The sequence below is a fragment of the Asterias rubens genome, chromosome 3 (assembly GCF_902459465.1).
Source record: "Asterias rubens chromosome 3, eAstRub1.3, whole genome shotgun sequence".
Lineage (NCBI taxonomy): Eukaryota > Metazoa > Echinodermata > Asteroidea > Forcipulatida > Asteriidae > Asterias > Asterias rubens.
The window spans coordinates 11,434,698-11,452,228 of NC_047064.1; the positions used below are offsets into that span (position 1 = coordinate 11,434,698).

At 37.2% G+C, this 17,531-nt stretch overlaps 2 protein-coding genes across 3 annotated transcripts in view; one reads left to right on the forward strand and one right to left on the reverse strand.

The window, feature by feature from the left end:
- Window positions 1-1,720, reverse strand: part of LOC117288544 (ras-related protein Rab-13-like) — a 15,942-nt gene extending 14,222 nt beyond the window's left edge. Inside the window, exon 1 of the mRNA XM_033769444.1 lies at window positions 1,614-1,720. Within this exon, the coding sequence (XP_033625335.1) occupies window positions 1,614-1,632 (19 nt within the window). The 5' untranslated portion in view covers window positions 1,633-1,720. The remainder of the gene's footprint in view (window positions 1-1,613) is intronic.
- On the forward strand, window positions 1,642-16,773 carry LOC117288545 (collagen alpha-1(III) chain-like). 2 transcript variants are annotated; one of them, XR_004518885.1, is made up of 4 exons: window positions 1,642-1,726; window positions 11,742-11,890; window positions 12,685-12,779; window positions 16,242-16,773. XR_004518885.1 is itself a non-coding variant. In XM_033769445.1 (3 exons), exons 2-3 carry the CDS (start codon window positions 12,702-12,704, stop codon window positions 16,572-16,574), a joined length of 411 nt encoding a protein of 136 aa, XP_033625336.1. In that variant the 5' UTR covers window positions 11,741-11,890; window positions 12,685-12,701; the 3' UTR covers window positions 16,575-16,773. The 2 variants fall into 2 exon arrangements, 1 of the variants encoding a protein (XP_033625336.1); XM_033769445.1 differs by lacking the exon at window positions 1,642-1,726 and having other exon boundaries at window positions 11,741-11,890.
- Window positions 16,774-17,531: the final 758 nt, after the last annotated feature.

Below are 17,531 nucleotides of genomic sequence, written 5' to 3' on the forward strand. Positions count from 1 at the left end.
AAGCAGACCCAAAGGTCTGGGTTAAAAATAGTAGGGCTTAAAAAATGAAATAAAAAGGGGGGGGGTATAAAAATGTTGTTGACATAATTTAGATTAATAAATTTGATTAAGTTGCGGGCAATTTTCTTAGTCAATTTTTTGGGGGAACGGAAAATGCACATTGCACCATTCTGTATTCTGAAAAATCTAATTATGCAATCATTATAAATACCGTCAATGACCCATGGTTGTACAATTTATTTTTTACAGAACTAAGCCTAGTCGGATAGAAAATTATTGCAATGAGGCCTAAAAGGCTGCCTTTTTGCAATTGCCGAAATGAAACGGGATCCTATAATAACATGCATGGAGTCATCGGAACAAAGTGAATATTAGGCCTATGGTAATGACGAATTGAAACGGGATCCTATAATAACATGCATTGAGTCATCGGAACAAAGTGAATATTAGGCCTATGGTAATGACGAATTGAAAACTTTAAGAAAACATTGACTGGATTGTGCATGTTGTACTTGGTCTATTTAATTCAAAAAACTTATCTCACCCCGGCTAGAGTTGTGGCCCACACCGGCCGGCCCCACTTTGACAAAGTCAATGTTATCGAATAAAGCAAAAAAACGCCACACACACGCCTCCGCCACCCCCTCTCTAGCCTTTTTGCTTCCTTTTGCCGGGCGGTATAATAAAGCACGGCAAAATCAACAAAATAACGCCACTGTCGTTGTGCTTTTCAATGGGAATTTGTTTCTACAAAATGGATAACAGAAGCATGAACTTTTTTTGAGGATGGCAACGCTATACTCATAGCCTTCTACCGGTACGGTTATAGTGGAAATGTCGTTGTGGGTTCGAATCCCCAGCCATGACACTTGTGTCATTAAGCAAGACACTTCATCATTGCTTCGTCCTTCGGAGGGGACGTAAAGCCATTGATCCCATGTGTTGTTTAACGCATGTACAGTATGATAGTGCACTTATCGAAATGAGAAGGGGTTCGCCCGGTGTTTTCCTGGATGGCTAATTTTGTATTGGGTCTCAGAATCCACAACTTCAATAACCTATCTGTAGGACTTTATGCTCAGAGCCTTGAGTATGCCCACATTCTTGGTAGACGTGCGCTATATTATCAGACTTCAATATGTTTTAAAGCGCCACTACGAACGTAGGGGGCCGTCGGCCTACGTCGCCGACCATCCCCGGATGAATGAGAGACCACCGGATTGCGACCTCTAACGGCGAGTATGGGGACGACGAGCAGTAAAAAGTGGGAAAAGTAGTTCACGTATACAGCGATCTGATAATAGCATTATTAAACGAAATTAACCACGAATAAAGGAAAAAAAAATGTAAATTGTTTTATCAAAACAAGTATGATTACAAAAATAAATGCAAAAAACAAGACGAAGTAAAACAAACCTGGCAACATCTTCAGGCGGAAGAATATGATATGCAAGAAATCTCAACAAAAGCCGTGTTTACGGAATAAAGATGTCTGCCGGCTTGTTGTGGTTAGATGTTACAGGCTCAGATATGACTGAATGAGTGTGTGGAGTTCATGCAGTGTAAAAGTTTACGAACCATTCATCTGAAATTCACGTGAAGTGTTTGTTTACCGTAGATGACAGACCACATCTCCTGAGCTTCAGCTTCGTTGAAAGCAATGTTTTGTGAAATTTGACTTCTTGGCTTGTTGGACCTGCAGCTTATTACAGTAATTTGGAAGCAGGTGAGGTTAGGCAGACTGCATGATTGATCGACATCTCCGCTGCATGCATGGCATCGGCCTATTTTTTTTTTTAAATGTAGCTGACGTTAACGCCGTCAGTTGGAATTAAGCATAATTTAAATAACAAAAATGTTACATGACGAATGGGGGATTAATATATTTGAAGAAGAAAAGCACTAGCTCAGCAGCACTCAGCAGTCTAGCGCGTTAATTAATGATAATAAATCCAAAAATAGGGGCCTACTTTGTTTTTGTAGACGTATGGACCATGACCCCAGGTAAGGTAGGTCAGGCTACTTGCAGCCAGATTAGATAGGCTAGGGCAATAAACATGATAAATGTGTGGTAAACAAGGTAAACAATGGAAAAGTTTCCGTATGGCGCCACCACTTTTTCATTCGATATGAAATAATATAGTATCTAATTTACCTCAATGAGATATCCCTTTTTGTAAAAATGAGTGAAAAAGTGGTGGCGCCATACGGAAAGTAATCCTAAACAATAATTACTCAACTTGAATTACATTTATTTTTATTTTCACCATGTCATTATGATAATATTACAATACATTTATATTGCGTAGTGACCTATAAGTATAATAATATAGACAATATGACCTTTGACATCACTCGAAAAACCACAACATGATTCGTGGGCATACCGCCAGGCAAAACCTGTGTGTTTTGGCAGTCAGCTGTGATCTTACCATCTTGCCCGGCGAAACACGACGTAAAAGTCGTAAACAGTGTTTTGTCAACAGAGGGCTGTTTGAATGGAAACATAGGTCACATCGTCTAATATAAACACTACTAAATACAGCCTACTCTACTGCGCATTACAAGGAATACAAAAAATGCAGAGAAAAAAATGAAAAAGCAAATGGGAAATTCCTAGCAAACAAAGACATGACACCAAGTAATACAATTTGTGTCTCAACTTTATTTCCACTTAAACGTTACAGCTAACATATATGAAAGAAAACAGACATTAACTTTTTTTACACATTCTGTACCATTTTGCACAAATTCAGCTCATGTTTGCACAAGCTGTGAGCGGACCCTAAAAAACGAGCACATTGTCATTAAGGTGGTTTCTTCTAAGTTAGATATTTTCCCCGCAAAGAGTCTTTCAGCAAAAATTATTAATTGTAATTAGCAGCAGGTACAACTTTTTTAGATCCAGAATGAGTTTCAATTCGTGTTTCTCATTTTTAAAAGCAATATGTGAGTGTACTTTTTGGAGCTTCAACAGGGTGTAATGCGACTGACCGAGAGAGGAAGTTATTTCAACTGCAAGAAAAATCCACTGACTATCTTTATGGGATATCAAAATATGCTTCTACCCTTATGACCAAGTCTGAAATTAGTAAAGAAATCAACACTCTAGTTGGTATATTTTAATAAACGAGTCATCAAATAGTGTAAGCGACTAACCGGTAATGCGACTAACTGGTAATGCAACTGGCAATGTAATGCGACTGACCAAATCTTTTTTCAAGAGGAGGGAGCTAAGAGGTCAGCAAAGTTGGGTTCTTAGTTGTGACTTGCTAGAGGACATTATTACATGAATTAAGAGATCTGGGGCTCTGCAGATGCCACTCATGCCCTACCCACAATGCATTTTTCCAAAGCACATGCTGAAAACTACAACACGTGTTGTACATGTGCCATACCAATCTGTAACTTCTTCTTTGAAACAAATCAACTTAATGAACTTAACATATGAAATGAATAAAGAAAAACAACATTTTTAAGAATTTTGAGTAGAAAAGTGAAGTAATGGCATTACAATAATTTACTCTCCACAAATTGTGAAAATAATTTACTCTCCACTGCCTAGGGCTAAAAAGGCAGAATGTTTAGGATTTCAAGAAGAGCACAGACAAATCTCCAAGGGTGTTTCTTTTTTCTTGCAACTTCGATGACCGATTGAGCATAAAGTCACCTGAGTGGTATTTTGTCAAAATAAAGCTTTTGTCACTAAAATAAGTGTTTTGATGAGTGGAATGTGAATAAACAGTTAACTAAGGTTCTAACAAATTAGTTTTCATTTTATTTACAAATTTAAAAGTAGGCCCGACCCGAGAGGGCTCTGTCCGTTATGTCAATCAAGGCGCGATATATTAAGAGAACACAAAAATAACTTCTTTCTCGAAAACTACTCCACTTCAGAGGGAGCCGTTTCTCACAATGTTTTATACTACCAACCTCTCCCTGTTACTCATTACCGCGTAAGGTTTTGTGCTAATCATTATTTTGAGTAACTACCAATAGTGTCCACTGCCTTTAAGAGATGTGTGTTAAATGTAGTAAAAGTTTTGCAAGTTTTTTAGTTTGAGGAAACTTCTGAATTGTGACAAGTATATTTTTTACCATGTCCTTTCTGTGAAATGCGACTGACCGCTTTTTACAAAGCTATAACATCCACAGTACATAGCCCACAACATTTCTAACATCATCACTTCAAAGCCTTGGGTGTCAAGTACAAATCAGTCTATAAACTTAGTGGAAGTAATATCTCACATAGAACTACCAGCTCCAAGATTAAGAAATGACACAGAAAAGTGTAATGCCAGCGACCATGGAATTGTCCAAATACACAAACGTAGAAAGAATGGATTAAATGGGTGAAGTAAACAAATAGGTTTTTAACTTTGATTTAAATTCATTAAGTGAAGAAGACTGTCTAATGCAAGGTGGGAGATTGTTCCAAAGATTTGGAGCGGCGTATACAAATGCCTGATCACCAAAAGAAGCCCTTGATTTCCTTGATGGGTGAGACAACAATGTCTGAATGTGTGGTCTTGTGAACATTCTATGATGGTAGGTTGTTTGATTGAGAGAGTGTATTTAAACGGATGATATACATTGTAACCACAGCCAGAAGAGTTTAAACACAGTTAGCCAATGTGTGGCCACTGAATCAGCTATACAACTTGGATTTCTGATGTCCTTGTTCATCACTTTGTACTATTACTTTAATCACTTGAGCAAGCTGAAGGTATCCCCGAAAGTTTCAGGGTTCTGAATCTTGGTAAAATTTAGGGTAGGGTGTTGTGCCTATATTTGAGACAATTTTTGAACAAATTTTTACAAAAAAATTATTCATAGTGAAAAAGCCCTAGAAGTTGAGCGAATGGACTGAAGTGATTGTCGTCTGCGGCAGAATCATTCAGTCTGGTTCCCAACATAGTCAGGCACGATCAGCTGTTATGAGAGGCAGAAACAAGATGTTAGTTGCATTTATTAAATTGGCCCATTAACATTGATAGAAAATAATGCATAAATCGCGTACGACTATGACTTGAGTCATGAGCGCCGAGGGACAAAGCTAGCAGAATTTCGTTCTCAAATTTACAGTTTTTTTTAAACATTATGAAGGTGAAGGTACTTATGAATGAGAATCATAGTGTGTTGAAACCAACCGAGGCCTGGTTCTTGATAATTTTATTTACCTCGACTTCGTCTCGGTAAAAATATCAAGAACCAGGCCTCGGCGGGGTTAAACCACTAGCTTAAAACCTCTTCACCACACATTGACTCCCTTATTGCTGCTAAACCATGAATGGCTTTGTTAAAAAATAAAAGAAGTTAAAATGCTATTCTTTGTCAAACCGGTATCATGCCAAAAAATTCTCCGCTGACGAATACTGTCCGCTCATTGTCATATATTGCGATCTGATTGGCAATGCGTCTATGCGGTCAAATTGTTTGCTTGGTAGTGTCTGCGGTTTGCGTGCATCACATTGTGCGTACCCAATCACTTCTCACCTGGCAAGACGGCTACAGATAAGATTATTTTTCCCTCTCAATTTGCCTTTTATAATGTTGTTTGAACGTTACCTTAGACCCCGTTTACACTAGATCCCGAATCAGACCCGGATCGAATCCGGCAAGGTGGATTAACGGCTAGTGTAAACGCAAAAATGCCGGGCCAGACCGGGTCCGTATCCAGCGCTTTTCTCTTTGCCAAATCATTATTTTGTGAGCGTCTTCGTTGTTGTGATGGATGGCATGCACAGTGCACATGGACTGTGCGTGTGTGAAACGTTTTGTTGTTTTCAGCGTCCCTAAATACATACGTTGCTACCTTCGGAGCTTGCCTTGTTGCTGTATTTGGTTAAAGTTGCCATCTATTCTACCTCCATTGTCATTGTTGTCTGAAACATTTACACGTTTTAGGAGTAAATAACATGATTTTCGAGAGTGAACTTTTCGAAATATCCCAACAATCTTGACAACTTATAGCTCGTTTGAGAAGTTGTACACCTATTCTCATAATTGTGTTCGAACAAATTATTTGCAACGCTACCATGTAACGGGATCGAGCACATGCACAAACGTTTGTGTACGAAAACTAGATTATGTCGGGTTCCCTGAATGACATTATAATACACATAATACTTTTCGTTTTCGCCAATAATTACAGATCGCTCCGTCATTTATTTAAATGATGTTTGATAATTAAAGGGTCCATCCAGTGTTGACCTAGCTCCCACCGCACTCACAGTCATGGACTGGTGTGTGGCGAAGGATGTTGACCTATCTATAGCCACATATCTGTGCACCTTATGCGATTCAGGCATGTCTGGGATCAGGGCGCATTCCCTATTTGCCATGTTAATGGTGGGCATTAATGTCAGGGTTCTCCACAGGGTTAAATTTTGTCCGGGCGCTAAACCAATCCTGCACTATAGCAAATTGCGCAAACCATTCCTGCATTGTTTTCAAATTGCGCAAATAATTCATGCACAATCTTTTTATTGCGCAAATTTATCCATGTCTATCGACATATTGCGCACACTACTCCTATACTATCGGCAAATTGCGCAAACTATTCATGCTGAAATAGATAAGCCAATTGCACAAACTAAAAACCATTCCTGCACAATCGGCAGTTTCCATGGAGGAATATTTCTTCCGCCATGGTTGCACATTGCACAAACTATTCCTGCAAGATCGACTGATTGTGCAAACAATTTTGCGCAAATCATTTTAGCACGAACAAAACCACTTTGTGCCCGATCGCCCAAATTTTTTTTCGAGTTTCAGATTTGCGTCTGGGTATTTTTGTTATCTCTGATCGGTGCCTTATACCACGTAAACTTGATTTCAAGTCTGAGAGTGCGGTAATTTATCTGCATCAGCCACGCAGAATTCCGCCTTAGATTTGCAACCCCGCTCTAACTCGCTCTAATGACGGATGCTTATTCACGAGAGGGCGCTGTTTCATCCAATAATATATCAGGACCGCACGATCACAGACTTGGAACCAAGTCTAAATACCACGCTGTTGTCAAAAATGTAGTCAGGATGCCCTGGGACACAGAGAAAAATGCACGCGAAATGCCATTACGAAATAGACGACTTCAGGGTACCAGTCGCTGCACACAAAAAGGTAGGTGATACAGTGCTTGAACGGTGGTTTGTGTTCGTCGCGAAGTGTTTTTCGTAATTTTTTTGTCCGGGCGCACGACAATTTTGTCCGGGCGCACGACAATTTTGTCCGGGCGCATTTGGTATTTTGAGAATTTTGTCCGGGCGCAGTGCCCGGACAAAACCGCATGTGGAGAACCCTGAATGTGCGGGTTGAATGTTTGTAAAATTAACCATTTTACTTAGCTTAGCTTAGCTTCTCTCCAGACCAGTGTTTTGGCGTTTGAAATTACTTACCTTTAAACAAATTATTGACGAGACATTTTCAATTTGCTTGTATTGTACGGATCATGGCAATCTTGGAAGGGAACTATGCAATGCCATCTAGAAATACGTTATGTATAGATGGATACTTGTTGTAATACTATGAGGTTCGTACTGCTTATACCCAGCATGTCTCCAACCCTCCAAACTTGTTGCCCCTCATGTTTAATGCATCTAGGTTAGTCCATTTTTGAAACTGGAACCGCAATTCGCCAAATGTTAGGCTCTGTATTTTCTTTCTACTCTAAAACACGGCTGATCTGACCAAACAATTACCATTTTTTTACCGCAATCTTTTTTATAGACATATTACAATAGCCATTGCATATTACATTTGAATAATGTCTTATGACTTACATTTAATGTAGTCTCAAGTTACCGCTTAAATTTGAATTCCTTGGACTATACTAATAGAGGCAGTTGCTATGTCATATGGTTCTGGGCAAGCTTGTTTATAGCAACCTTTAGATGAGCCAACTCTGGTATACAAATCTCGACTGCTATGGTTAAAACTACGACTCTCGAGGTGATCCCGAAGGCGCAGCCGATGGAAAATGGAATGGTCAGGGGATCACCGAGGGAGTCAGAGTTTTAACCATAGCACGAGTAAAAGCAGTCAGTGTTTGTTTTATAACACCCCAACAGACTATCATCATTCTTGTACACGTAACGTTCGTACGCGCATTTTAGACGCACAGATGCGAATAACTGATTGGGTGCGAGGTAGGTAAAAACAATTTCTGGGTACTGCGCACTTTACGGAATAGTCTTTTGACTATTGCATGATGTGAAGCGCTCTAAACCAATGAAAAGGCATACATTTTTTTAGGGGTGTTAATGTGCCAAATTTCATTCAAATTGCTAATTGGTGTTTGCTGTCTCTGTGCAGATCTGAATTGACATGAGGTTTCATTCAAAGTTTCCATTTGTGTCATCTTTATTATGTTCATCAAAAAATGAGGAAATTCAGGGTTCTCCTTATATGCACAAGCTGGCATACTAGCTGGCCTACCGGGCTAAAATGTGCGTAAATGGGCTGATAATGCGTGAATTGCAGGTCAAACGGCAAACAAATCAATAAGAAAATTCTTTATTTTTTGAACTTTTTCACATCAGATTATATTTTACACTAGATGTAGAAAGCTTGTTTCTTCCAAAATTGTAGTTTCAAGAACACAAGACACTGGAAATTTTGAATACAATTTTGAAAGCAGCTTCCAATGTGTGCCAGGAATCACCTTCGAAGTGTATTTTTAAATTTAGGTCTTTGTTTTTTTCAAAATGTTATGAGATATTTTTATTTGGAGTAACAGAGACACTTTATTGAGATAAACTGGCGAAGATAAACAACATGGGCAGTAAACGAGAACCTTACCTACATGTACAGTGTACTCTCGATTTGGTTGCAGTCTCAAGGCAAGTTTTTCACACGGTCCAAAATCTCAAATTTCAGTCCGCCTCAGATCTGGGTAGCATGCTCTAGCTGGATTGAAACCAACCCTGGCAGAGACCAGGGTTGAAAATCTCAATCCGGATCGAAATTGGATTTGAATCAGAGAGGACCCGGGTAGGTTTTAACGCGGTTCAAAATGGAGGTAGTGTGAAAAGGCCTTCAGTCTCAGAATTTGGGCACCATGGGGTCTGGAAATTTTAGTGTCTTAAAATTTTAGGAGTTTTAATCTTCGATGAAGAATGTTGACATTGAACATTGCGTATGTAAGTCAACAGCACAGTTGTGTCCTATGAATATTTGTTGTATTATAAAAGTGAAAATTGAAAATCCATGCCCCTGGTCATTGCCTTGGTGCTCTCTTTGAAATGAGTGATTTCCATCTTTAAAAAAAAAGAAGGTCCCCTTACCCTTTACCATAAAGAACAAGAACTAAGTATTATTAGTCCTGATTTATTGTGTATTACATGTGTGGTTTATTAAGTGCCACTGAGTGACGTTATGCACGCTATATAAGAAGCCATTAGTTATACATGATACGATCATTTCCCCTAATGTGGCAACAAGATTGGGTTGTTATCAACATTTACCAATGATACAGCGACAGAAGATTATTGTCTTAATATCTATATCATCATCTCTATTACAAAGAATTTAAAATGCACAGTTAAAGGTCTGGGTACTTTTTGTATGATACAAAATACTTTGTCCACAGATTTATAGTTTGAAGATAATGATGGTAGAAAGTTTATTTTGCGGTTTTAATTGCTGAGGTGCTGTAGTTTTTGAGAAATTAGTAAAATACATGTAGGTTAGGACCATAGTTTTAGCATGTTAAAACAAACCAATTGGTAATGTACCATAACTGGATAAAACGTTTTACATGCTAAAGCTGAGATGAATACTGTTTTTGTGGCATTGTTTTACTAATTTCTCAAAAACCACAGCACCTCAGCAAGTAACTTAGTTTTTGACAAAGAGGTTATTTCTCACTTCAGGCCTTTTTTGGGCATCTGAAAGCACACAAAATGTGCATCAAGAATGTTTTTCTTTCATTATTTTCATGCAATTTGATGACCAAAAGAGCCCTTTTTTATACATATTCTAGTGAAGAGGGTATTTTTTGGCATTGACTGACCATTGTGGCTGCCGTGTGATTCCAGTCCTGGATAGTACTCTAGTTCTTTCTCATTTGAACAGAAAACCTTTGGAATGGGAAAGTACTTTCCATTTACTGTATGTAGGCCTATGTACTAATTTAAAGTTTTGATTCTTATATTCATACCGTTAGTTGATTTTCCTACAACTTTTGTCTTGTTTAGTACCTACAAAATTTGTAAATAATTAGTAAATTTGGTAGGGCCACTGATTTTCCGCGATCGCGGAAAACGGACGGAATTCGCGGAATCCGCCCTTTGAAACGGAAAACGGGATTTCAGAAAATTTGATTTTTTTTTTCATTTTTTTTCTTGACGCCAAAACTATTGAAATTGCATTCTTTATTAAGATTCGTTTTGTTAAACTAAAAAAGCATCAGAAATCAGACCATTAAAAAGTACGAGATCGTAACCGTGGATCATTCTGTTCTACTTCACACCATCCTCCATGTTTACACACATGATGTACACATGATGTACACACGTTGTTAACATGGTTAAGCGAAGGGCATATTATTTGCGGCACGTTTTTAACTTTTGTTGTTCACCCAAATTGCATTTTCTCCCTCTCTTTTACCAACAATAATAGAAAAACTAGCTTACCTATGATCTATAAGAACACGTACAATGTTTTTTCATCTCCGAAAGGTCTAAAATAAAACCGTAAACTGTCAACATTCTGTCGCCAAAGCGAAAACAAAATGGCTGACATTTTGTTTGTGGATGGAGAACGGTCACGTCCATAGACTTGTTCCCAAGTCTTTGATCATGTTTGTTTCATCGAACAGCAGTATACAAAATAATCCACAATTATAAATATAAAAAAATTTAAGTATTTTTTTGAAATTTGTCAGTTCAAATGAACATTTTACGAAGTCAACAGTGCAACTTATCTCAAATTGATTTTTATAAGTGTGTCCCTGGGTATTAAAAAACCTGTTATCTAATTAAAAAAACATGAAACGGAATTTTTTGTGCCTGAAACGGAATTCATGTTTTTGCCAAACGGAATTTGCACTTTTCTGAAACAGAAAATCAGTGGCCCTAATTTGGGGTTAAAACATTTTTTTTTACTCAAGCAGAATTTTAACCTGCTATTTCTGTGTTAACTTTTTGACGCTCTAACAACTGAGCCATCTACTAGTAGCCCTAATGTTTGTCGGCTTCCTATTTTGTCAATATCTTTGTTCCCAGGTTCAATCCTGCTCTAATAACAGTTTTTTTCCAACCCCCTTTGTGGTTTATACTGGTTATTTGAAATAAAAAAGTTGCATCCTCTTAATGATAATAATAATAGAGCACTCTTACACAGGGTACCTCATCACTTTACAACATGTACAAGAAACAGTACAATCTGCCGCCTGCCGTTTATCCAGAGGTCACAATTTAAAATCCTGCCCTCGTCAAATTGTCTTTGTTCAGCCCAAAAGTAATTTTTCCCTTGTGGGTTATATCTATAAATATCTTCAAAATTAAGCCAAACTCATGTTATTGTGTATTTCATTGTACAATGTGCACTTTTAATAAACTCACTAACAGACTAAACTATAAAGCTGGTGAAATACATGTACTTCAAAAATTGCTCTGTTGTAAATATTCTAAATGTATAGTAGTATCAGTAATCACCCATTTGTTTCGTGCTTGGTCATTTGAAACACCACTTTAATTAATGGCCAAATTTGTTTGTGTTTTCTTTAGTTTATTTGCAGACTGTTGTTGACTCTGGAGTAGCCGTCATTATGGCAACCTTTATGTTGTAGATCACATGGCAGTCACATTGGATGTGGAGCTGGTTCTTGGATACAACTTCTTCAATTTGATGAAAACACTTTACAGATTTGACAACAGTAAATAAGAGGTGATAAAACGAGCATTTTAAAGTTCAATGAAGCCACATTTACAGTACTAAACAAATTGTTATCAATTGTAAAGAGTACAAACCTAAGTAGTGAAAACCCAAATAGTATGAGGTTTGTGAAGGTACATATGTACAAAGTAATGTTGTTGTTTATATACTTTGAAAAAGGGGAGTTGTCATATTTACTGACAGTTTGTGAAACTGAAGTCTCTCTCCTTTAAAGGCAGTGGACACTATTGTTAATTACTCAAAATAGTTATTAGCAAAAAACCTTACTTGGTAACGAGTAATTGGGAGAGTTTGATAGTATAAAACACTGTGAGAAACGGCTCCCTCTGAAGTGATTTAGTTGTTGAGAAAGAAGTAATTTTTGACAAATTTGATTTTGAGACTTCAGATTTAGAATTTGAGGTCTCGAAATCAAGCATCTGAAAGCACACAACTTTGTGTCACAAGGGTTTTTTTTCTTTCATTATTATGTCGCAACTTCGACGACCAATTGAGCTCAAATTTTCACAGGTTTGTTATTTTATGCATGTTGAGATGCACCAAGTGATAAGACTGGTCTTTGTCAATTACCAATAGTGTCCAGTGTCTTTAAAACAAGAAGAACAATGTATTTTGCAAAGCATTTTTAGGATTTTAGTTTAAAATGTTTGGCTACGTGTTTATGAGAGAAATCAAATTGTAAAAGTGTGTAACCAAAATTTTATAAGAATTTGAAATGGCAAACAAAACATTTAGGAAGATTGAATATCCTTGATAACCTTAATGATGATTTGCTTTCATTCTAGGCAGGTTTGAAGCGAATATGCAGAACTCTGTACCAAGGATGCCTGGTATGGGACCATCTGACAAAGAGTTGAATGACTTATTGGATTTTAGTGCTGTAAGTTATATTTCAAACATTCTACCTGTGTTTTTTCTAGATATTTATTGAACTTTTAGTGTCCCAACTACTACCATAACATACATATCAAACCTTATTCCCAATTGTCATCAGTCTTGAAAGGAAAAATAAGAACAGGTACTTTATATGAAATAATGACATCAGATATTATCTTACCAGCAATTTGTGTGAGTTACATGTACATCTTCAGTGTAAAATTTAAACCGCGGTTTAGGTGTTGACCAGGAATTACATGTATTCAAACTATATTCTCGTGGTCGATATTTTTTTCAAAAAGAAATGTTTTACTTTGTGGGGTAGCCTAAATGTTCACCTTTCACAGGTTAGATTTGTTTTGAAAACTACATGAGTGGAGTAAATGCTAATATTTTTAGTTACAACTGTACACACATCAAATGTTATTGAAAACCAGTGACTAATCTCAATTGACAACTATTCTCTCACAATAGTCTACCATATGTTGGTTCCCATCTCCACGTTTCTTGTTTACACTCTTTTTCTATATTGTAAAAAGGATCATTTATTAAAAAGACTCATTTCATTTAAGCACTTGATTGCAATAAATGCAGTCAGTTTCATCTCTTGTTTTTTTTTTCTTGTTTTTCTGCTTTTTTTGTATTTTTCTTTTTAAGAGCTAAATACCAAAGATCAATCCTGTGTAGATTGACTAACTTGGACTGTAGCTTATTTCCTACTGGCCTTACATGAAGTACAGTGGAAGCTTTTCTGATTATGATAATTCCAATGTCTGTTAGTTGATGTCAACTCTCATTTCATAGCAATTACCTTTACAAAAACATGGTATGAGAATACCGTGGATATGAAAGTGCTAGAGGCAATCATACCATGATAGTTCCAGCAGTCATAAGGTTCATATGCATTCCACTTATCAGGTCACTTCAAGTGTTATTCATGTTATGAGTTCACTAAGGTCATTAGAGTTCAGATCACACACTCTAAACTGATGTCTGCAACAAGGTAATGCTAGTATACAGTATGTATGTTCATTGCAAAAGTATGTGTTGTAAGATACACAGTGTAGCATATTTTATGTACGCTGTGTGTCTGTGTCTCCTGTGTACTTTTACGTATGTTTACATTGCACAACCTCAAAAAGGATGAAGAAGTACATGCCATGTACATTGATGTCTCTTTAGACAAAGTTCATTTAGGCTTGAGGTATGTTATTGAACCAAATTCCATCCAGTACCAGATATAAAGGTCTGTGTTGGTAGAATTCTAATTAATCTCTCTAGATCCTGATACAAGACATTTCACAGAAATCATACATACACTCTATGCACGGATAAGCTTTTCCCCCTAATATCATGTTTTTCCTGTGATGTACTTTCATCAAATTATGTCCAGTTTGAGTAGGCTTTTGAATCATGTTATTATTTAGTTTTCATGTAATGTAAGCCTTGAAAGTGGCTTGAAAAAGACCAACTGTTTTTGGATATTTTAATTGTTATGTACAAATAGGCTGTGTCAAAGAGTTCAAATGCAAAAAAAGTCTGTCAGTTTGAACCAATGTATCCAGTTGGGAGATTCTGTGAATATTATGTCAAAGTGTCTACAAATGTAATGAGATTTTCTAGGAATTTCACTAAAGGCTTTGTCTATAAAATAACTGCAAGCAGCCTTTGAATGAGGACTCATCTCAAAATGGATTTGTCTGAAATGATGGATTTGTCTTCCTTTATAGTCCATTCAGACAGTCTTGATAACAATTTAGTTGCCACAAGTTGAGTAGGTCAACAGTATGTCAAGTTATATTGTTCTCAAATGGCAAGTTCTATTGATGGGAAGAATCTCTGTTATCAGTACACTTGTCCGCTGTGTGTCAGACATTATATTGAATAATTGTACCAAAGGATAAGCTATAGCAAGCTATAGCAACCTAGGCTGCCATAGATCACAATTGTTTTACTTGAAGACATTTTGATTGTGTATAATTGTTACATGTAGGCCCCAGCAGCCCATGATGCAAAGGTTCTCCAGCTAAGACCCAAATGTTTCTATTTTTGCACAGCCCACTCACATGCCTGTTGTTCAGTCTCCTTCTTAAAAAAACTTAAAATAGCAACAAACTTTTTGTTCAGAAGCCTTTTCAAAATTTGAGTGGAAATTTGATTTCTGTATCATTCTTGATGGAAACAATTCTCAGGCCATTAGTATAGAATACTAAATTTATACCTGGAAAGCTTTTATATTAAAGGCAGTGGACACTATTGGTAATTACTCAAAATAATTGTTGTCATAAAACCTTTCTTGATTGTGAGTAATTGGGAGAGGTTGATAGTACAAAACATTGTGAGAAACAGCTCCCTCTGAAGTAATGTAGTCTTCGAGGAAAACGGCTCCCTCTGAAGTAATGTAGTCTTCGAGAAAGAAGTAATTTTCCACGAATTTGATTTTGAGACCTCAGATTTAGAATTTGGGGTCTCGAAATCAAACATCTGAAAGCTTACAACTTTGTGTCAGCTTTGATAATTTTTTTTCTTTCATTATTATCTCGCTATATATATTGACTAGAGCGCTAACACCCCGTTATACACGCACTAAGGTTTTGGGCACATCCATGTTTATGTACAAACCAATACAAAAGCTTGCAATTTTGTACGGCAATTGTACAGCTATTTGCATGATAGTGCGTATGTTCTTTTCTATGTGTCATCGAACAAAAAAATGCAGAAAATGTAAACGCACAATCTGCTGATGAGTGTACAAAACTGCGAGCGTCATGTGCGTCATGTTTAATCAAGTCGAACTTAGGTTTTCGTAGCGCGGACGTGTGCGAATGGGCAGTCGCGTACGAAAGCGCACATGCTTAAAATGTTTTTTTTAAATCGCGGCAATGTGTGTTTTCTTAAAATTAAAATCGTTCCGTAGTCACGCAACACATCAAACATGTTTGCGCTCAGGGTGGCTTCAAAACGCAGAGCAAGTTAGCGCTCTAGTCAATATATATAGCTCTGTGGATGGGATACACTAAGTAAGAAGACTGGTCTTTGACAACTACCAAAGGTGTCCAGTGTCTTTAAGTCATCGGCACTTATTTCAGGTTGCACATTGAGGCCTCTGAACAAAAGATTCTAGTATAAAATCACACTTCATGTGACTTTGTTTTGATTGGGAATGAATATCATGATTAAAACTTGATTAACAATAATTTGAAGACCTTTTAGCTTTAAAATTAAACAGTGTAATGTTTGAGTTCTAGAGAATAAATTAAGGGTAGATGTGTTAGTCCGGTAATACAATTTATTTTCCTACTTGAGAAATGTACTTTTAAGTCTTTGTTGCTCAGTGATGAAAAACACCAGAGTGTAGCTACAGATACCTCAGCAAGGACACTTACTGGCATTTCCTTTTGCATTTGTTTTTGAACTTTACAAATTATTTCATATGTGTGTAAAATGTTTTGTTGACACATTGTAGATGTTTTCACCCCCTACTGGAGCTGGTGGGAAGCCTGGAGGTGCTAATAATGGAGCTTCCATGGGACAAGCAGGTCCCGGAGGACCAGGAGGGCCAGCGAGACCAGGAGGACCAGGAGGGCCAGCAAGACCACCAGGACCGCCAGGACCACCAGGACCTTTAAGATCAGGACCGCCAGGGATACCTCCAACTTCTTCTGGATCAGCAGGCCATACCACCTCCTATAAACCTGGTGAGATTTTACCTTTAATTATTGTCCATGTTGTGTTGTGGTCTTATTCTGTTATGTCATCACATGCATGTAATATTGTTTTGTTTTTATTTTTTCTTTGAAAACCAAGCTGATATATTTAAACAAACAAATAAACACATAATTAATTTAGACTTGACCGGCAGGTTATATATATGCATACACTGGATATTGATAACGTTTCTGTGATTATTTGTATTTATTACTTATTCATATAATTTTTTACAGGGGAGGGGTTCTTAAAAAATATTCCTTTTTTTGATAGACAGATTATCTTTCGAAAAGCTCAAACTTGTTTGCTATGTTAAAGGAGCAGGTTCACATGTGCTCTGAAATAATGAGTTTTTATATTTCGCCAATAGTTAGAGTCCACAGCAAATAGGTAACAATTATTACTGGGTTTACACTAAAACAGGGTAAAAACTATTTTTCTCCAAGACACTTTAAGTGAAAATCTAAATAATGCGAGGTCAAGCAAACCATATGACTAATAAAGGACACACGATATCAGTGGTGGCTACTTGATTTGAACTTTGAACGGAGCTAACCTAAATACAGTTGGCTTGATAGGGTTCAGCACACCCCAAGCGTTGTAAACTTGACAAAATATCTGAACTACTAGAGACAATAAGCTGGATGATCATTGCTGAGTTGGACAATGCTAGTAATGGATAAGGGAAGACACAGGTTTTTTGTCTGAGGATGACACTTTTTTAAGTGACTGGATCGTCAATCAACGAATATGACGATCTTGAAGTTCCCAGGTGTGCTGTTGGTCCAGCTACATGTATGGTTGTTGGTTCTGATGGTTTCGTGTTGATTGCCCCTGCAACTGCAGCTGGAGATCTGCAGGAAGCACATGACCTAATGGTATGTGCACATATCCTTTCATGTGAGCTTTGAAGTAATGTCTAAACTTTTTCACAAAAAAGTATCTGCACAGGTTTTAATGCAACATGATTGTGTTGCATGTTTGTAATAAGGTGTCAAAATCTACCATAATATCCACCAGTGACGTCAAGGTTTCTGATGCATATATC